Source organism: Budorcas taxicolor, chromosome 9 (assembly GCF_023091745.1).
Source record: "Budorcas taxicolor isolate Tak-1 chromosome 9, Takin1.1, whole genome shotgun sequence".
NCBI lineage: Eukaryota > Metazoa > Chordata > Mammalia > Artiodactyla > Bovidae > Budorcas > Budorcas taxicolor.
In genome coordinates this window covers 32,228,684-32,251,137 of record NC_068918.1, presented here as the reverse complement: position 1 = coordinate 32,251,137, position 22,454 = coordinate 32,228,684, and the positions used below count along the sequence as shown (strand labels likewise).

The 22,454-nt window shown below is 38.9% G+C and overlaps 1 protein-coding gene across 1 annotated transcript in view; it reads right to left on the bottom strand.

Annotated features, from left to right (window-relative positions):
* The window catches only part of AK9 (adenylate kinase 9), a 116,095-nt gene that overhangs the window by 86,384 nt on the left and 7,257 nt on the right, over nucleotides 1–22,454 (bottom strand). Inside the window, exons 5-8 of the mRNA XM_052645952.1 lie at nucleotides 20,482–20,594; nucleotides 16,679–16,867; nucleotides 13,425–13,553; nucleotides 8,996–9,070 (exon numbers count right to left, since the gene is read on the bottom strand). Of these exons, the coding sequence (XP_052501912.1) occupies nucleotides 8,996–9,070; nucleotides 13,425–13,553; nucleotides 16,679–16,867; nucleotides 20,482–20,594 (506 nt within the window). The remainder of the gene's footprint in view (nucleotides 1–8,995; nucleotides 9,071–13,424; nucleotides 13,554–16,678; nucleotides 16,868–20,481; nucleotides 20,595–22,454) is intronic.

Below are 22,454 nucleotides of genomic sequence, written 5' to 3'. Positions count from 1 at the left end.
TGTGAGATGAGTGCAATTGTGCGGTACTTTGAGCATTCTTTGGCATTGCCTTTCTTTGGGATTGGAATGAAAACTGACCTTTTCCACTCCTGTGGCCACTACTGAGTTTTCCAAATTTGCTGACATATTGAGTGCAGTAATTTCACAGCATCATCTTCCAGGAATTGAAATAACTCGACTGGGATTCCATCACCTCCACTAGCTTTGTTCGTAGTGATGCTTCCTAAGGCCCACTTGACTTCACATTCCAGGATATCTGGCTCAAGGTGAGTGATCACACCATCGTGATTATTTTGGTCATGAAGATCTTTTTTGTATAGTTCTTCTGTGTATTCTTGCCACCTCTTCTTAATATCTTCTGCTTCTGTCAGGTCCATACCATTTCTGTCCTTTACTGAGCCCATCTTTGCATGAAATGTTCCCTTGGTATCTCTAATTTTCTTGAAGAGATCTCTAGTCTTTCTCATTCTATTGTTTTCCTCTATTTCTTTGCATTGATCACTGAGGAAGGCTTTCTTAAGTCTCCTTGCTATTCTTTGGAACTCTGCATTCAAATGGGTATATCTTTTCTTTTCTCCTTTGCTTTTCACTTCTCTTCTTTTCACAGCTATTTGTAAGCCCTCCTCAGACAGCCATTTTGTGTTTTTGCATTTCTTTTCCATGGGGATGGTCTTGATCCCTGTCTCCTGCACGATGTCATGAACCTCCGTCTATAGTTCATCAGGCACTCTATCAGATCTAGTCCCTTAAATCTATTTCTCACTTCCACTGTATAATCATAAGGGATTTGATTTAGGTCATACCTGAATGGTTTAGTGGTTTTCCCCACTTTCTTCAATTTAAGTCTGAATTTGGCAATAAGGAGTTCATGATCTGAGCCACAGTCTGCTCCCGGTCTTATTTTTGCTGACTGTATAGAGCTTCTCCATATTCAGCTGCAAAGAATATAATCAATTTGATTTTGGTGTTGGTCATCTGGTGATGTCCACGTGTGGAGTCTTCTCTTGTGTTGTTGGAAGAGGGTGTTTGCTATGACCAATGCGTTCTCTTGGCAAAACTCTAGTTCCCTGACCAGGGATCAAATTCAGGCCCCCTACACTGGAAGTGTGGAGTCTTAGCCACCAGGGAAGTCCCGGGTCAGAAGTTTTAAATCTGAACTGGCTATCAGACATCCAATTGGATATATTTAGTAGCAGTTGATTATACAAGTGTGAAATTCAGGGAAAAGGTCTGGAATAGTAATATGAATTTAAGAATTGCCAGCATTTAGAAAGTATTTAGAGCCACTGGGTTGGAGAAGTCTCTCAAGAAATGAGGGCAGATAGAGAAGAGTACTCAAGGAGTGAGCTCTGGGATCCTCCAACTCTAGTGATTAGAAATGTGGAGTGTAGAAGCAGAATGAGCTTTAATAGTGTGAAGGCCCAGAAGACAAAGGAAGAAAGGAGCAAGAAGAAAGAAATGATGAGAAATATTGCTTCTAGGTTAATTCAATGAAGATGTAATAGTCACCACTGGCTTTGGTCAGGAGATCATGGATGATCTTGGCAGCAGCATATTCTAAGTGAGGAGCTTCTCCCTAATCTGATTACACGACCAGCCTTATTATTTATGTGGCCACCAACCATATCAAACTAAAGATGTGGGCATTGCTTCTGACTTCTCTCTCCCTGTCCTCCTAGATTAATTCACTCACTTCTGTCCATTCCCACAGTCACTACCCTGGGTTAGGCCACCATCTCTTGCCTGCTCTACTACAATCTGCTTCTCAGTTTTTCCTCTGCACTTCAGTCTGAATGATCTTTCTTAAAGGGAAGTAGTAGCATTTTTACTCTTGGGCTTAAAACCTTTCACTGGCTGCCCACTCCTTCATGATGTGGTATAAGCTCTTTAGTGTGGCTGATAAGATCTTTCTTGATTCAACCTCTGCTTATCCCTAAAGTTCTGGCACTATTCTACCCCTCCTACTCCATCTCCCTACAAACTCCTCCATCTTCTAATCCTGCATTCAGTACCTAGAACTCACTATGCTCTTTCTTTCCTCTGGGGCTTAACACAGACTATTTCCTCATCCTATAACACTGTCCCAGCTCCTGTCTCTCTTCCAGCGCTGAGGGTCTGATTCTTACTCAATATTATAGTTTCAGTTTAGAAATAATTACAGACACATGGCCTTCCTCACTAGGTTAGGTCCTGCCCTTCTGCCATGAGTTCTTCTTCTAGTATTGAGATTTTGCCAAAAAGTTCATTCAGCTTTTTCTGTAACATCTTACAGAAAAAAATGGACGAATGAAATTTTTGGCCAAGTCAATACTTTGTACCTCCCAGATCAAAACACAAACTGTCCTTTAAATATTTATTTCCCCCCAATATATTAGATATAGCATGAAGGAAGGGATTCATCTGACCCCTTCCCATGTGTATCCTTAGAGTTTATCATAATGCTGCCCATCTAAGAAATAGGTTATGACTTTTGTATTATGTTGTATTGTACTGTACATTTGTGCATTTTATAATTTTTATAATGCAAATTATTTTGTATCATTTTTGTATTTGTACTTTCTGGTTATTTTAAAACAATGAGTGCATATGACTTTAAGAATCAGAATGAAGATTTTTTAAAAAATACACAAATTTATAGATACACATTGTAAATTGGTGGCTGCCAGAGGTCGGGGGGTGGAGGATGGGAGGTGAGCAAAATGGTTGAAGGATATCAAAAGGTATATACTTTCAATTATAAAATAAATAGGTCATGGAGATGTAGTGTACAGCATGGTGGTGATAGTTGATAGTACTACATTACCTATTTGAAAATTGCTAAGAGAACACATCTTTTTTTTTCTTTTTTTAATATAAACTTATTTATTTTAATTGGAGGTTAATTACTTTACAATATTGTATTGGTTTTGCCATACATTAACATGAATCCACCACAGGTATACACATGTTCCCCATCCTGAACCCTCTTCCCCTCTCCCTCCCCGTACCATCCCTCTGGGTCGTCCCAGTGCATCAGCCCCAAACATCCAGTATCATGCATCGAACCTGGACTGGTGATTCGTTTCAGATCTTAAAATTTTTCATTACAAGAGAAAAAATTCTGTAACACTTTCTGTATGGTGACAAATGTTAACTAGACTTATTGTGCTGATCATTTCACAATATATACAAATATCGAATCATTGTGCTGTATAGTGATAGTGATAGTGAAAGTTGCTCAGTCGTGTCTGAATCTTTGTGGCCCCATGGACTATACAGTCCATGGAATTCTCCAGGCCAGAATGCTGGAGTGCGTAGCCTTTCCCTTCTCCAAGGGATCTTCCAGCCCAGGGATCAAACCCATCCCACATTGCAAGTGGATTCTTCACCAGCTGAGCCACATGGGAAGCCCAAAGACTAATTTGGGGAGAAAGGAACCATTATTCTGCCTACCATAACTGGCCTACAATTATTCATAGAATTCCCTTATAGGCCTTTACATTTCTGTACTCTCTGTAGTATTGTCTCCTCATTCTTTCCTGATTTTAGTTTTATGTTGTATATCTGAAACTAATATTGTATATCATTTATATCTCAATTTGGGCTTCCCTGGTGGCTCAGATGGTAAAGAATCTGCCTGCAATGTGGGACACCTGGGTTCAGTCCCTGGGTTGGGAAGATCCACTGGAGGAGGGCATGGCAACCTACTCCAGTATTCTTGCCTGGAGAATCCCCATGGACAGAGGAGCCTGGCGGGCTACAGTCCATGGGGTCACAGAATCGGACATGACTGTGACTAAGCACAGCACAGCATACCTCAATTTAAAAAAAGAATGAAGATACTTTCATTTGCGGGGAAAACACCTTCTCTTCCTTACCTCCAAGTGGGAAGTTATCACATGAAATGTATTTAAATGATGCATTTGGTATTAAATGATGCATATGGTATTGATACCATAAACAGAAGAATTACTATTATATTTTAGCCAAAATCATGCATTAATTTTTCAAATTCGTATATTTAAAAAACTTCTTCCCAGAACTTTTTTTTCTTCTTTTTTCGGATTAGAAACATCTTGAACAGAAAAATCTCTCCGTATTTCTCCTTAGAATAAATTACTAGAAGTTGGGGGTCTTTGGACAAACAATAGACATTAAAAAAACCTTTTGGATATATATATGCCCTATAATTTTCCAGGAAAATTGTACCCTGCGTGCTTCTACTGAAAGAGCAAGAAAGCATGTTGCAAATGCTTCCAACAATCCTGGATATTGGATAAATTTGTTACAATTGCTAAGAAAATGCTGCTTTATTTTTTATGCTGATTGCATTTCTTTGAATAATAATTTGATTGATGAATTGCTTCAGTCGTGTCTGACTCTTTGCAAACCTATGGACTGTAGCCCACCAGGCTCCTGTGTCCATGGGATTCTCCAGACAAGAATACTGCCTGGAATGGGTTGCCATGCCCTCTCCAGGGGATCTTCCCAACCCAGGGATTGAACCCACGCCTCTTATGTCTCCTCCATTGGCAGGCGGGTTCTTTACCACTAGTCCCACTGGGAAGCCCCACAACTGGATTACAGTAGTTTAAAAAATAATTATTAAACATTTTTTTTGTAAATTACCTACTCATGCCCTTGGCCTATTTCCTGTATTGTATTTGCTTTTTTCCTATTGAAATATCAGAATTTTTAAAATATTTAAATAATAAAAGATATTCAACATTTGTTTATAATAAGTATGGGAATTATTTCCCCTCATTGTCATTTGGCTTTTTTAATACTGAAAATAATATTGTATTTTCAAATATGCATATATATACTTTTAAAAACAGCTTTATTGAGATGCAATTTATAAGCTACTTAAAGTGTATAAGTAAATAGTTTTTAGTATAATCAGTGCAACCATCACTACAATTAATCCTGGAACATTTTTGTCACCCCCCCAAAAGATACCCTTTACCCATTAGTAGTCACTCCACATTTATCCTGGGAGCTCCCATAGTGGTACCCATTCCCCCCACCATGACCCCCTCCCACTCATCCATTTTTTGTCTTTACCAGATTTGTCTATTTTGGGCATTTCAATAAGTGAAATCATATGATGTATGATCTCTGGTAACTTTTACTTAGCCTGTGTTCAAGATTCATCCATGTTGAAGCATGTGCCAATAATTCAGTTTTTAAAAAATTGCTATATAATATCCATTGTGGGGCTTTCCTGGTGGCTTACATGGTAAAGAATCTGTCTACAATGTGGGAGACTCAGGTTTGGTCCCTGGGTTGGGAAGATTCCCTGGAGAAGGAAATGGCAACCCACTCCAGCATTCCAGTATCCAAGAAATCCCATGGATAGAGGAGCCTGTTGGGCTACAGTCCATGGGGTTGCAATGAACTGGACACAGCTGTTGCTGTTCAGTCACTCAGTTGTGTCCAACTCTTTGTGACCACATGCACTGCAGCATCCCAGGCTTCCCTGTCCTTCACTGTCTCCCGGAGCAGGCTCAAACTCATGTCCACTGAGTTGGTGATGCCATCCAACCATCTCGTCCTCTGTTGTCCCCTTCTCCTCCTGCCTTCTATCTTTCCCAGCATCAGGGTCTTTTTCACTGAGTCAGCTCTTCATTTCAGGTGGTCAAAATATTGGAGCTTCAGCATCAGTCCTTCCAGTGAATATCCAGGGTTGATTTCCTTTATGATTGACTGGTTTGATCTCCTTGCAGTCCAAAAGACGCTCAAGAGTCTTTCCCAACACAACAGTTTGAAAGCATCAATTCTGTGGTGCTTGGCTTTCTTTATGGTCCAACTCTCACATCTGTATGTGACTATTGGAAAAACCATAGCTTTGATTATATGGACCTTTGTCGGTAAAATAACATCTCTGCTTTTTAATATGCTGTCTAGGTTGGTCATAGCTTTTCTTCCAAAGAGAAAGGGCATTTTAATTTCATGGCTGCAGTTACCATCTACAGTGATATTGAAACCCAAGAAAATAGTCTGTTGCTGTTTCCACTGTTTTCCCATCTGTTTGCCATGAAGTGATGGGACCGGATGCCATGATCTTCATTTTCTGAATGTTGAGCTTTAAGCCAGCTTTTTCACTCTCCTTTTTTACCTTCATCAAGAGGCTCTTTAGTTCCTCTTTGCTTTCTGCCATAAGGGTGGTGTCATCTGCATCTCAGGTTATTGATATTTCTCCCGGCAATCTTGATTCCAGCTTGTGCTACATCCAGCCCAGTATTTTGCATGATGTACTCTGCATACAAGTTAAATAAGCAGGGTGACAATATACAGCCTTGACGTACTCTTTTCCCAATTTGGAACCAGTCCATAATTTCATGTCCGGTTCTAACTGTTGCTTCTTGACCTGCATACAGATTTCTCAGGAGGCAGGTAAAGTGGTCTGGTATTCCCATCTTTCAGAATTTTCCACAGTTTGTTGTGATCTACACAGTCAAAGGCTTCAGTGTAGTCAACGAATCAGAATTACATGTTCTTCTGGAATTCTCTTGCTTTTTCTATGATCCAGCGGATGGTTGCAATTTGATCTCTGGTTCCTCTGCCTTTTCTAAATCTAGCTTGTACATATGGAATTAATCAGTTCACATACTGTTGAAGTCTAGCTTGGAGGATTTTGAGCATGACATTGTTAGCATGTGAAATGAGTGCAACTGTGTGGTAGTTTGAACATTCTTTGGCATTGCCCTTCTTTGGGATTGGAATGAAAATTGACCTTTTCCAGTCCTTTGGCCACTACTGAGTTTTCCAAATTTGCTGGCATGTTGGGTGCAGCACTTTAACAGCATTATCTTTTGGGATTTGAAATAGTTCAACTGGAATTCCATCACCTCTACTAGCTTTGTTTGTAGTGATGCTTCCTAAGGTCCACTTGACTTTGCGCTCCAGGATGTCTGGCTCCAGGTAAGTGATCACACCATTGTGGTTATCCAGGTCACTACAATCTTTTTTGTACAGTTCTTCTGTGTATTCTTGCCACCTCTTCTTAGTATCTTCTGCTTCTGTTAAGTCCATACCTTTTCTGTCCTGTACTGTACACATCTTTGCATAAAATATTCCTTTGGTATCTTCAATTTTCTTGAAGAGATATCTAGTCTTTCCCATCCTATTGTTTTCCTCTCTTTCTTTGTTCAGTTAGGAAGGCTTTATCTCTTTGCTATTCTTTGGAACTCTGCATTCAGATGGGTATCTCTCTCCTTTTCTCCTTTGCCTTTTGCTTCTCTTGTTAGATATTTGTAAGGCCTCCTCAGACAATCATGTTGTCTTTTTGCATTTCTTTTTCTTGGGAAGTTTTGGATCACTGCCTCCTATACAATGTTATGAACTTCCATCCACAGTTCTTCAGGCACTCTATCAGATCTAATCCCTTGAATCTATTTGCCACTTCCACTATATAATCATAAGGGATTTGATTTAAATCATACCTGAATGGCCTAGTGTTTTTCCCTACTGTCTTCAATATAAGTCTGACTTTTTGCAATAAGGAGTTCATGATCTGAGCCACAGTCAGCTCCTAGTCTTATTTTTGCTGACTGTATAGAGCTTCTCCATTTTCAGCTGCAAAGAATATAGTCAACCTGATTTTGGTATTGACCATCCGGTGATGTCCATGTGTAGAGGAGAAGGTGTTTGCTATGACCAGTGCGTTCTCTTGGCAAAACTCTGTTAGCTTTTGTCCTGCTTCATTTTGTACTCCAAAGTCAAACTTAGCTGCTACTCCAGGTATCTCTTGACTTCCTACTTTTGCATTCCGGTCCCCAGTGATGAAAAGGACATCGTTTTTGGTCTTAGTCTTAGAAGATCTTAAATGTCTTCATAGAACTGTTTAACTTCAGCTTCTTCAGCATTAGTGGTTGGAGCATAGACTTGGATTACTGTGATACTGAATGGTTTGCCTTGGAAACAAACTGAGATCATTCTGTCATTTTTGAGATTGTGTCCAAGTACTGCATTTCCGACTCTTTTGTTGACTATGAGGGCTATTCCATTTCTTCTAAGGGATTCTTGCCCACAGCAGTAGATATAATGGTCATCTGAGTTAAATTCACCCATTCCCATCCATTCCCATCCCAACACAACTGAGGGACCAACACATCCATTGTATGAATATACATTTTATTTATCCATTCATCAATCGTTAGACATAGGGGTTGTTTCTACCTTCTGGCTACTGTAAATAGTGCTGCTACGAATATTCACATACAAATTTTCATTTAAACACCTGTATTCAGTTATTTTGGGCAAATACCTAGGAGTTAAATTGCTGATTCATATAGTAACTCCATATTTAACCTTTTGAGGAACTGTCAAACTGGTTTCCAAAGTGGCCACACCATTTGCAGTCCTACCAACATTGTATGTTGGGCTTTGCTGGTGGCTCAGCAGTGCAGGAGACTACAATGCAAGAGACTCCAGTTCGATCCCAAGGTTAGGAAGATCCCCTGGAGAAGGAAATGGCAACCCACTCCAGTATTCTTGTCCAGGAAATCCCATGGACAGAGGAGCCTGGCAGGCTACAATCCATGGAGTTGTAAGAGTTGGACATGATTTAATGACACTACCACAGCAGTGTATGAATATTCTGATTTTTCTACATCCTCACCAACATTTGTTATTCATTATCTGTTTTTTTGTTTTTTCTTTTTAATTTTAGCCATCTTAGTGGATTTGAAGTGATATCTCCTTATAGCTTTGGTTTGCATTTCCCTATTACTCATGTTAAGCGTTGTATCATGCGTTTATAGCTCTTACCTGCTTTTACTTTTTTTCAAGGTACTTTTTGTCACACAGAGGTTTTAAATTCAAATGTAGTTTTGATTTAAATATGGACAGATGAATAAATATCATATTAAATTTTAAGTGTCAAAATGAATTTTTCAAAAATAAATGGTATTCAAAATGTAAATCTATTTTTGATACAAAAATAAGTATCATTCAGTCAATACTTTTTTGATTTTCCAAACTGTGACATATTCTTACTGAGCATTGCACTTACCATGAACAGCTCCTCTGGGGGCTTATTTCCATCTAGCTCAATAAGATACTGGGAATCGTGTTCAGCCATTACTTCCTGCAGATAATCAAAAAGAAGCCTTATCATTCAGGATCATTGGCAAAAGTTCAGTCTTCATATACCATGAAGAAATCTTTAATGCTAAGTTATTTGCTATATACATGACATACTGGATGTTATTTTCAGTGCTCAGGAGAACTTTTACAAAAGCCTAAACTAGTCGTACCATGAATTCTGTTCTTTCTATTTCTTCTGTTTTTCTCTACAGTGAGACATCCACCTCTCTGCATATATTCATAGAATAATTTCTGCCAAACTGCTAGGTGAAGAATGGGCTTGGTTTGTTTCACTTTTTATTCCCCTGGCTGTGGGTGATGTTCAGTATCTAGAAATCCATCTCTGTAAACTACTGAACCATAACCTCTGTGCATTTTGTTAGACCTTTCTTTTCCTTAACATTCATAGAAAGTCTTTAACCTTTATCTGCCGTATGGTTTGCAAATGTTTTACCTGGCTATGATTTATCATTTGACTTTGTTTATGGTATCTTTTGTATTATAAAATATATTTATGATGAAATCTGTTATCGTTGTTTCTGGATTTCCTTTCTTCTTTAAATTAGATTTTTCTGTATCTCAAGATTATATTAATATTCTTGTAAATTTTCTTCCATTCCAAGAAAGTAGGGGTGGTGGAAATATAAGATCCACCTCTACCCTTCTTCAAAGACTCAGATAAGATCCATCTCCATCTTTTTTCATGGTTTTCATAAGACCCTTATTTACCTGCCTCCATAAAACCCTAGCCCCTCTCTTTGAGAAAGTCTTCATTAGTGAATGTTTTCCCTGTTGCCATAGTCTGGAACAAAATCACCTACTTAAATGTCCAGTACATTTTGTCTTTCATAATACTGTGTAAGGTTATTAGGTTCTAAGTGTTTCTCTACTTCTAGACAGAAGAACCATTATGCCTGCATTGTTTAACCATAAATTCAGTTCAGTCACTCAGTCATGTCCGACTCTGCAACCCCACGGACTGCAGCACGCCAGGCCTCCCTGTCCATCACCAACTCCCGGAGTTTACTCAAACACATTTCCACTGAGTCAGTGATGCCATCCAAACATCTCATCTCCTGTCATCCCCTTCTCCTCCTGCCTTCAATCTTTCCCAGCATCAGGGTCTTTTCAAATGAGTCAGTTCTTCGCATCAGGTGGCCAAAGTATTGGAGTTTCAGCTTCAACATCAGTCCTTCCAATGAACACCCAGAACTGATCTCCTCTAGGATGGACTGGTTTGATCTTGTAGTCCAAGGGACTCTCAAGAGTCTTCTCCAATACCACAGTTCAAAAGCATCAATTCTTCTAGTAGAATCCAAGAATCCAACCATAAATTACGATGTTCTAAACAAGGATGTACATTATGCTTTTCTGCGTTTCAGATACTTTCCTTAAACTAGATTCTTTTTATTTCATAGCCTTTTTACCTTAAATTAAAAATATTTTTTTTGCTTTACCACACAGCATGTGGTATCTTAGTACCCTGACCAGGGATCAAACCCACAACCTCTGCAGTGGAATCTCAAAGTCTTAACCATTAGACCACCAGGGAAGTCCTAAGCTAGGTTCTTCAGAATGAACTTAGTATACTAAGTCTAAAGGTATGAAGACTCTTAAGGCTAAAGACACAAACACCAGGTCAGACCAGCAGTCAAGCTGCGATGTGAAGACAGGCAAGAATGAAGACTTGGCCTTGGATTAGTCCTGAAGCAGGATAGAAACCAGACACTGATGCAGTTACTTTGCTCCTACTTGCTTTCCTCATGCCTTTTAGAGGAACACTGAATTTTGGTGGTCTTGGCCTCTCAAGTGAATCCACATCTCAGCCAGATCAGAGGAGACTAGAATTGTAGGCTTCTGCCTTTCAAGGGGGTTGCATGACTGAAGCGACTTAGCAGCAGCAGCAGCCTTTCAAGGCTCTTCCCAACCTCCTTCCACACATATCAGCACCCTCAAATTACCATACAAGGCAAGCTATACACTAGATCTGAAGTCTAGGTTCTTGGCCTAGAAACTTTTGTCTGAGCAGTCAGTTCTTATCTATGCTTTGCTGCAAGGCCTAGAAATTTTCCACTTCTGTGCTTTTCTCAGGCAAGCTATCTAAAAACCACCATACTAATTTATAGTCCTTTCAGCAGGGTATGGGACCCTGTTTGGGAGTGTTTGCTCCCAAACACTCCCTGTATGGGAGTGTTTGCTTTACCATATGTAGTTGCTAGAATTAGGAATTCTTATTCCTTGTCCATCTTTTAAAATTTAACTGGGGAAATATTTCTTTAGCATTTTATTATTATCAGTAAAGCTGAATATTTTCCTATAGACTTGTTACTCTTTTGTCATTAATTTTTGTGAATTGTCTGCTCATATTTGTTACTCATTTATTATCTGGAGGGTAAGACCTTACAGGTTTTAGAAAAATCATATCTATGATCTTTTTTTCCTACATTTTTAAAAATTGAAGGCTAGTTGATTTACAATGTTGTATTAATTTCTGCTGTATAGCAAAGTGATTGTTATATATGTATATGTATATATAGACATACACATTCTTTTTTTAAATTCTTTTCCATTGTGGTTTGTCACAGGATATTGAATATAGTTCCCTGTGCTAATATATTATTGTTATTTATCCATTCTATATATATTAATACTAATCTGCATCTGCTAACCCCAAACTTCCAATCCATCCCTCCTCTACCCACCATCCCCTTGTCAGTCATGTCTGTTCTTTATGTCTGTGAGTCTATGACCTTTCAGTATATTAAACCTTTAAATATTTTATCAGAGTCGATGTGGATATTTTTCTTTTAAGTAAGGGTTTTTTAAATTATGTCCAGAAATTTACATGTCATGAAATGGAAGCTGTTATTTTTCCTTTGTGACCTCATCATTTGTTCAACTGAACATCTGTCAAGCATTTAGCACTCGCCAGACTTTGGGCACTGCACTGGACATTGATGATGCTGGGAGTCCCTATCCTTGAAGAGACTACCTCTGCTTCCCATTCCCAACTCCCTGCCCATGAATATAATTTTATAATCTTCTGAATCTTGTTTTAATTATGCTTTATTCACACCCAATTCCAGCAGCTCAAGGAATATGTAGAATATTTTTGTTGAAGGAGAAAGAATGTTATAGACAGACATCCAGATTACCCTTAAGAAGCTATGTTTAGAGGCCAGGGATAGAAGAGGAAGAAAGGAGGAATCAGTCATACATAAGAAAACAAAAATACTGAATCACTGTGCTGCATATCTGAAACTAACACAATACTATAAATAAATTTAAAAAATAGAACAATTTGGATCTCACTGAGGTGGACAATGGGAATGAAAATGATCCACTTGTCTCTAAAAATATATAAACATAATAAAACACCATGAAACAAATTCTTTTAATTTCTCCATCAGATGGAAAGAGGCAATTTGAGGACTGTTTTTCATTTGTCTTTGTAGTTTATTGCTTAGCAGGGTATCTGGCCAAATACCATATAATAAATGTTTGTTGGATAAATCTCCAATATAAATTTGGAGTCTGCTCTGGATTTTTAAACATAAAAACATGCTTTTCAATAATCATAATTTCAGTAATCATCCTTTTAAAATGCTAATTCTTTTAATTATAACTTTCTTATTACAATATATAATAGCCTTATCATATTTACAAATAACCAGCTTTGAATAGGATACACAGAGAAACCAGTCTTGGATGGCTTTCTTTAGATTGTAATTTAACTAAATTAACAGTTCCTTTCAGAATAAAAGATGCACCTTAGGTGTACATTTGTTTTTGTAAACCCATACATTTTGGATTCAAAATGCTTTTACAAAACAATGCCTTAATATGGACTTTCCAATCCCCAACCATAAATAAATTCCCCTAATGACTTTTGAAACATGCAATTCATTTATCACTTTTCAGCAGCACTGTTGCTTTGTAAGAATAAAATAATGTTGCTCTGTGAAACAGCCTTTGGAAAGCAATCTTACCCCGATAGCATTTTACCAAGCTCAAGAGGAGGAGAATGAAGCAGATAATACACGAGGTGAAGAAATGTGAAAGCTATTTAACCAGGGATAAAGCACAAATAGGGCTTCACTGGCAGCTGAGCAGTAAAGAATCTGCCTGCAATGTGGGAGATGCAGGTTTGATCCTTGGGCTGGGAAGATGCCCTGGCGGAGGAAATGGCAACCCATTCCACTGTTCTTGCCTGGAGAATCCCATGGACAGAGGAGCCTGGTGGGCTACAGTCCATGGGGTCTCAAAGAGTTGGACGTAAACCAAAGCAACTTAGTACACAGGCAGGCAAAACACAAGTATCAAATTCCTTTTTTAGCAATATATCTTTTTCTTACCTCTAAAGGATGAAGAATTATTTCCTTATAAAGGTTAACAATGTGTTCGATATTTTCCAAATAATCCTCAGGTCTCTGAACGAGGTGTTGAAGAACTTCAGCCACCATCTGCATTTCAGCAATAAATGCCTAAATGGAAAAGAAGTCATGTTGAATATCTTTATGTTAATGATTAGTTCATTTCCAAGTCATATCCCTCTCTTCCTATACCTGCATGCCATTTTGGGGTAAGAAGCAGGGAAAAGGGGAGATTGGAAATAGGATTTTTATTTTAGAGAGATTGAACACCCTGAAGGTCTTTTATCAGATGGATTAAAGTTTTAAATTGACTTGGATACTTACTCATTTCTTTCGCCCCTCAATGAGTAGGGAAGAGTATGGGAGTAACATCCGATTTTTAGAGACAAAATAAAGAAGTTGGATTTTCTCTAAGTACCTGAGCTTGTAGCTCATTCACTTATTGATTCATTCATGTATTAATAGTAAAGCTTAAGTGCCTACCCCATGCCAGACACTGTTCTAGGAGCTTGAAATATAACAGAGAACAAAACTAAGGGCTTGGGGCTTAGACAGCACACATCCCAATTGAGGAGGACAGAGCATAAACAAGTAGACAAATAGATACATCACAGGTTAGGCTGTGGTGGTAAGAGCTAAGAAGAAAGATGATGGCAGGGGAGAAGGGATGGAGAGTGATGGGGGAAGGTGGTTATGAAAGGGTTCACAGAAAAAAATGACATTTGTATCATATTTATTTCCCCATTATTATCATCATATTTGGGCTTCCCACGTGGTGCTAGTGGTAAAGAGCCCACTTGACAATGCAGGAGACTGAGATGCAGGTTCAATCCCTGGGTTAGGAAGATCCCCTGGAGGAGGAAATGGCAATCCACTCCAGTATTCTTTCCTGGAGAATCCCATGGACAGAGGAGCCTGGTGGGCTACAGTCCATAGGGTTGCAAAGAGTCGGACATGACTGAAGCAACTTGGCATGCACACACATATTTATTATATTTATTATGATGGTATGCTTTATTCATGTTAAAATCACACACTTTTATTCCTATTTGCTATGAGGTTTACTTGAAATATTTAGCTAGAATAGTTGGTGGTTATTTATCCAATGCCTTATTTGCACAGGGAAGATTATTTTGTATTTTTAAATGGGCATTCTTACATTAATAGGTTTTTAAAATTGAGATATAATTGACATATAACACTACATTAGTTTCAGGTGTACAATAGAATGATTCAGTACAGTTGATCTTTGGGCAATGTGAGTCTGACCTGTGTGGGTCCACTGATAGGATATTTTTCAATAGTAAATACATAGTGCTACATGATCTGTGGTTGGTAGGATGCAGAACCGTGGATATAGAAGGCTGACTGTAAAGTTAACTTGGATTTTCAGCTGCACAAAGGGTCGGTGCCCCAACTCTGGAGATGTTCAAGGGTCAACTGTATTTGTACTTATTGTGCAATGATCATAATAAATCTAATTAACATCCATCATCATACATGCATGCGTGCATGCTAAGTCGCTTCTGTTGTGTCTGACTCTTTGCAACCCTATGGACTGTAGCCTCCCAGGGTCCTCTGTCCGTGGGATTCCAGGCAAGAATCCTGGAGTGGGTTGCCATTGCCTTCTCCAGGGGATCTTCCTGACCCAGGGATTGAACCCAGGTCTTCCGCATTACAGGCAGATTCTTTATTGTCTGAGCCACCAGGGAAGCCCATCATCATACATAGTTACAGTGGTTAACTATGAAGTTAACATAACCCCTTAAAAGTTCTACTCTTAAATGAAAGATCTTTTCATTTAAGATCTGCTCTTAAATGAAAGAACAAATGTCAAAAATTCATTTAACCCATTAGTGAGGAAAACAGCAGGATAACAAAACTGAAGTATGTATAATCACTGAAATCAGAGTGCAAAGTTTGATGTCCTGCTTAACATCCTTCAGGGCAACAAAACTGTTGCCTTTGGGGTTTATCTTTTCTACTAGACAAATGATTTGCAATGTATCATTTTCTATATTAACATCAGACTTAACTGAGTCTAGGCCCTAACAGAAATAGTATTTATTCATGATAATATAGAAGTTATAGAAACTACTTAAAATTATTAAACATTATAAATAAGTAAATCTATAATAGAAATCACAGGTATATTCCAATAGAGCAAGGACTGGCAAGCTGTGACCTGTCTCACTCACCCCAGTGGGCTAAATCCAGCCCATTAGCTATTAACAAATTTCCTGAGTGGATGAGTGAAAGTCACTCAGTCATGTCAGACTCTTTGTGACCCTATGACTATACAGTCCATGGAATTCTCTAGGCCAGAATACTGGAGTGGGTAGCCTTTCCCTTCTCCAGGGGAATCTTCCCAATCCAGGTCTCCCGCATTGCAGGTGGATTCTTTACCAGCTGAACAGGAGGGATGCCCAAGAATACTGGAATGGGTAGCCTATTCCTTCTCCAGTGGATCTTCCTGACTCTTAGCATCCAATTTTCCTCATTAAGTCTGGTATAAGATTCTTTTGAGGTCCCGATGCGTTATGCTTACTAGTATTGACTTTAGGATTGTTATTATATGTGAAATTGGGGTATAGATTTCTTTTCATGTGCTCTCTTTGTCAGAGTTTGGAATCGGGGTTATGTTAACTTCATAAACTGGATTCTATCTGGGCTACCTTCTTCCTCAAATTCCATATGTTTTCTGTTGTTCTGACTCTTCACACTAGCTTGCATAGTGCTTGACACATGGCAGGTGACCAGTGACTCTCTGTTGCTATGAAATGAAGCAGATTAGCTGTCAGGATATGGAGGGACTTCCATCCTGACAAGAAGGATGACCTTAAACTTGATGATCTTTACATTATGATCTAATAGTTCTTGAAAACATGAAATATTTTTTGTTTCCTCGAACTAAATCAAACCTGAAGGAAAATATAATTTTCTGTATAGAATATTCATATTCTGTCATTTAATTACAGCAATTATTAAAAATGAAACCGATACAGTGCAAGCAAGGTGTTTTTTATTTCTTTTTTCAAATTTTAATTTATTTGGCTGCGCCAGGTCTTAACTGTAGCATGTGGGATCTAGTTCCCTGATCAGGAATTGAACCCAGCCCACCCCCCCCCCCCCACCCCCCGCCCTGCATTGGGAGTGGGGAGTCTTAACCACTGAACCATCAGGGATAGTCCCTATAGCAAATTTTAGAAATATAGCATCTTGTACACAGATATTACCTCTTCTTCTTCTTGCTCTTCTTCCTCTTCCCCCTCCTCTTCTCCTTTTCCTTCCTTTTGGGCTTCTTTCTTCTTTTTCCTACGATTCTCAATGACTTCAGGATCCCACTGATCTCTTGTGTATATGTTTCCTGTACTACTGTGCTGCCTTTGCCCCGAAATTCTTTGGCATAAATCATAGTCAGGGCACTAAGGAACAACATTAATCATTACTCAAAACATTTTGAGTATGCCTTTGCTTCCTGTTCATATATTATGCAATATATCAACCCCCAAATTCCTCAAAACCCTGAGCAAATACAGTGCTATAAATGGTATTTTGAATCAGATTTCATCACATGCCAAGAGAGGCACAAGATACAACTTTTATGTTATGGCAACACTTTCTTTACCCAAAAGTAATACATATGAGAAAGTTTCAGAAGCTGTAGAATAAAAAAAAGAGAGAGAATAAAACAGTAGAAAGAGCTCGAGAAGTAGAATAGAAAATCTGTTTAGTTAGCAGAGGTATTACAGGAGGATTTTGTCAGATTAGTTTGAAAAGGCTGAGAATGGATGAAAATGATGGGATAGCCACATTTTTTTTCCAACAAAAAATGTATCATGTATTTATAGTATTTACTATGATATACAGCTCTATGGATGAAGTATTTCATAAAACAGCATCAACGCATGGGATCTGAAAGGTCACCTGGTTTAGTCTAACCTTATCATTTGCAGATGAGAAAACTGAATCTGGATAGTAAAAAAGGCCAAAACCAAAGTCTGTGAGTGATTTCCTCATTTCAAGTGCTTCCATGTGTATAATATTTCACTCAGTTCTTAAACTAACCCTGTCAGAGAAGTAATAGAATATTAGGACCCAAACCATTTCAGATCAGAGAGGGACTGCTCTGGCAGCATCAGGCCACAGTCGTGAGGGGCAACTACAGCCTGAGCCCAGGCCTTCTGCTCCATAGCCCACTCTCTGTAACTCATTATTAATGATAAGCTAAGGTTTGGGGCTGTAAAGCCCGCTCTGAGTATTTTTCAGGATAAAAACCTCTGGATGACATTCTCTAGTAGCGGTTTTAAAACATTAGAGTGTAACTCTATACAGAGGATTATAAATGAAAGTTTCTGCTTCCCTTGTGATTTATTAAGTCTAGAGTAAGGCTCAGACATTTTAACGAACATCCTCAGTGATTCTGAGGCCAACAGTATATGCACCACACATTTGAGAAAGCGGGCAAGAAACTTCAGAACTTTTCATGCTAATGTTCTGATTTCCTCTGACCACTTCTGTATGGAAATGGGATGGGAATTTATTGAGGCAAGACTTTTATTTAGGCTAATTTTTCACACACAAAAGATTTCAACCCATACTGGTAATTTAAAATATATATGCATATTTGCCCTTATTCAGCAATCTAGAATGCCCACATTGTGGGTCCTTGGCAAAGACTATTGCCTCTAGCTGTCTCCTGTTCTCATGTATCAGTTCAGTTCAGTTCATTTCAGTCGCTCAGTCGTGTCTGACTCTGCGACCCCATGGACTGCAGCAAGCCAGGCTTCCCTGTCCATCATCAGCTCCTGGAACTTGCTCAAACTCATGTCCATCGAGTCGGTGATGCCATCCAACCATCTTATCCTCTGTCGTCTCCTTCTCCTCCTGCCTTCAATCTTTCCCAGCATCAGGGTCTTTTCCAATGAGTCAGTTCTTCACATCAGGTGGCCAGAGTATCGGAGCTTCAGCATCAGCATCAGTCCTCCCAGTGAATATTCAGGACTGATTTCCTTTAGGATTTGATCTGCTTGCAGTCCAAGAGGTTTTCAAGAGTCTTCTCCAACACCACAGTTCAAAAGCATCAATTTTTTGGTGCTCAGCTTTCTTTATAGTCCAACTCTCACATCCATACGTGACTACTGGAAAAACCACAGATGGACCTTTTCACATATGGGAAATGATTTATCAGTCTTAGGGTGCGGCTGTGCCTCAGAGCAGTCCTCAAACTTCAGCAGCATCAGTGTCACCTGGAGAACTTTTTCAACACAGACAGCTGGATGCCACCCCCCACAGTTTCTGTAGTTCTGGGTTGCTCCCTGAGAATCTGCATTTCTGACGAGCTTCTTGAGTGCTGCTAATGCAGTTGGCTCTAGGAACAAACTCCGAGGACCATTACTGTAGTAGATCACTGGCCTTTAATGCTTTTTTCTTTTTTTTAAAGTACAGACCACTTTCGAATATGGTGATGCCATAAGATTTTGCATCAGGAAAATGCCCATATACATAAAATTTGCATATAATTTCAGATGGTTCATGGGTGCTTAAGTGTTCTTGGACTCCAGGCTTAGAACTTCTGGTCTAGAACTCCCAGACTCCATTCCCAAATAAGGTCAGACCATCAGAGAAGTGTGTGCTGTACTGAAGTTCTGTTTCACACGAGGTCCTCTGATTACACTCCAGCTAGGAACTGCCATGGACACCTACCGTCACACTTCTAATATTAGTGGGTTAAGGACTTCATTTTCTACACACAGTACAATCTTTATATTGAACCCATTTTAAGACATATCTCTCATTAAGTTTTTCCTGAGGAATTCCTCATCTTCTCAAGGACAATGCTGGTCACATTTCCCCTTCTACTTTGGCTCATCAAATTTAGAACCAAATTCATGACCCAAATTTAGTGAGCATTTGGGGCCTTGCTGCCTGTACATCTGTGTGTTCTTATTCTACTAAGTCTTAATTTCCTATACACTCTCTATTTTCCATGGCCTAGACTTTATATTTGGTTTCAGTTAAATCTCTGAGATTTGTTTTTTCTTTTCTCCATTATACACATGTTCACATGGGTGACATTCCAAAAGTCACAAAGGGATGTTGATTGGCCCTTGACCATGATCTGTGGCTGGGGCTGCAGATACCACCACCCCAGCACTGTATGCCACCTGTCTCTCACAGCTGGCCCAAACACACCACTGAGTCCCCACACCTGAGCTGAGAACCATCTGATGTATTTGAGTTGTCAAACCCTTTGGGGAACCAGGCAGGGTATTATTATAAATAGCTATCATTCATTTTATAAACTAGGGATCCTCACCTCACAGCATTCTTACCATAACCCTATGAGGCAGCTATCTTTGTATCATCTTTGTTTAGAGGAAACTGAGGCTCCTAAATGTGATTTACCAAGTTCTACAGTTGGTAAAGGAAAGAACTGGGACCAACCTAGCAATGTTATTAACATTCATACATCTGAATCATTTGTTCATCCTTTCATTTTATTTAACTGGCCGACTTATTAGGTACCATTTATTGTGCTATTTGATGTTTACAGGAGTAAGACATGGTTCCCGCCTCCAAGCAAGGCATGAGTCTAGAAGAAAATGGACAATTATAATGCGGTATTAATAATATGATAGAAAAGAGCAATGTGAACGGTTGTCAGACAATATTTAACTTTTCTGTGGTGAGTAGAGGGTGGGGTATAAGGAGAGAGAGAGAGAGCGTAAGAATGAGAGTCAGTTGTTGTTTGTGTTACTGTGGAGGGGGTGGTCATCAGGGAACATTCTGTAGAGATGATGCCTGAACTGACTTTCCAAGAATGACTGTGGTTAAGCCTGGTGAAGGGACAAGAAGGTATTTCCTGTGGACAGAGCTACAGGAGCAAAAGAATGGAGGTATGAGAAAATACAATTCAGTCCCTAAAATTGATTCATAGTTATTTTTCTTTAACTCCTTAAAAAATTAATAACATTCCTTGAATTTAACTATCAAAGATAATGTTTATATACTCTATACTAGAAAGACATATTCTTACCTTAATATTGATTATAATATCAGGTTTCAATTTTAAATTTCTAATTAATTCTATTTGCTGCAGAGTAGTCATGGCATCCTGTGAAAGTGATGGTATTTCAGTGATAATATAGCCTGTAGAGTGAAATATAATTTTTAAAGTTTTATAATATTATCAATATCTGAGAGCAGATTTATTATTATTTATAAAAACATCATTTCTCTATTGATGAATACTAACACTGATCTTAAAATATCTGTTGACATTTAAAATTAATAATTAAGGTTATTGCCACATGATGTATAACTATGAATAATGTTTTTCTGGCAATAAAACTATTGGGCTAGAGGAAACACCTTTAAAAATTCCAAATCAATTTATTTTAGGCACAAGAGGTGCCTAGAGAAGGAAATTCCATGCCAGTAATTCTTTAACTCATCTTGGAAAACTCATATGATGAGTGGTAAAGGTAAATCATAGGGGTTGCATGGTATATTATTTTTCTTTCTTGAATTAATATTTCATAATAGATATACATATACAGTATATGTATAGTATATGTACAGTACACATACAGTGTTTATATAAGTTACAGAGAGTGAAAAAAATACCCATGTAGCCCTCATATAGTTAAGAAACAACATTATTAATATGATTTTGGCTTAGTATGTTTATTGGCTTGCATCCCTACCCAAAAACCTATATCTGCTCATTGAAATTCACCCTTGATACCATTATCATATTAGTTTCCTTAATATATTTATTTAATATGTCACTCTATTGTTTGAGAAGCCTTTCTCTTTTTTAAAATTTATTTATTTTTTAATTGAAGGATAATTGCTTTACAGAATTTTGTTGTTTTCTGTCAAACCTCAACATGAATCACCCGTAGGTGTACGTATACTCCCCCCCTTTTGAACCTCCCTCTTATCTCCCTCCCCATCCCACTCCTTTAAGTTGATATAGAGCCCCTGTTTGAGTTTCCTGAGCCATACAGCAGAGAAACCTTTCTCTTAATTCAACAGAATAAAGTCTTGACTCTGTCACTGGAAATTAAAGGCCTTCAACAAATTTTTTCTGCTGTTTTATAGAATATTTTTTCCTTGGAGGAACTGACAAATTATGGTTATTAAGCTTTGATTTTTGGCACACATTTTATAAAAAGTTAGTGGAGTGAGGTTGTCAAGTGCCGCCTCTGGGACATGATGGTTGGCATTAACCCCCTGGACTGACACACTGCAGTGCTGGGTGCTGCCGTGAAGGTGACTGCATGACTCAGCCCCAGACTGAATTCAACCCTTGCCCAGCTGACCCATCTTGATCAGATAAGTCCAGAGACCAGTCAGTCCCCAGAGATCATGCCCTCCCCCTCTAAGCAACAAGGCGCTACACAAGACCTCCCTCCCATCCCCTCTGCTGCCAGCACTGCTCAGCTCTGTGTATCTCAACTGGATGACAGAAAGATGCTTGGCACTCTGTTTGCAGTGCTCTCTAGCACCCTGCCCATTACCACAACCACTGCCACTGCTCAGAGAGCTTCTCGGGCATTCCAAGTGTGACTGTTTGCAGGCATGCCAAACCTTGGGTAGACATGTATATTCGAATGACTTTCCTACTTGGTCTGTTTCCTGGTGGGACCAGCAGGAAGGTAGAACCAGCAGAAATAGCAGGTTGTTTCCATGGGGTCTGGCTCTTAGTGTTCTGCCTCAGTGTTCTGAGCAATGGATTTGGGGGCTTTACCCATTGAGAGGTGGCCAGTTATCATCATATCCAGACCCCAGAAATATATTTATGGAAGAATTGTGGCACAGATAGTTATGTTGCTTGACTCACCATTGAAGATTTAGAGGAATAACTTAGTTCTCTAGATCCAATTCTGGGAAGATCTCAAGGGGATACTTCTTAGAGTGGCTGAACCCACCATCAACCTCTCTAATCCCAGAGATGTGTTGTAAAGATGGAAGCATGGGTGAGGATTCCACCATCCCATCCCA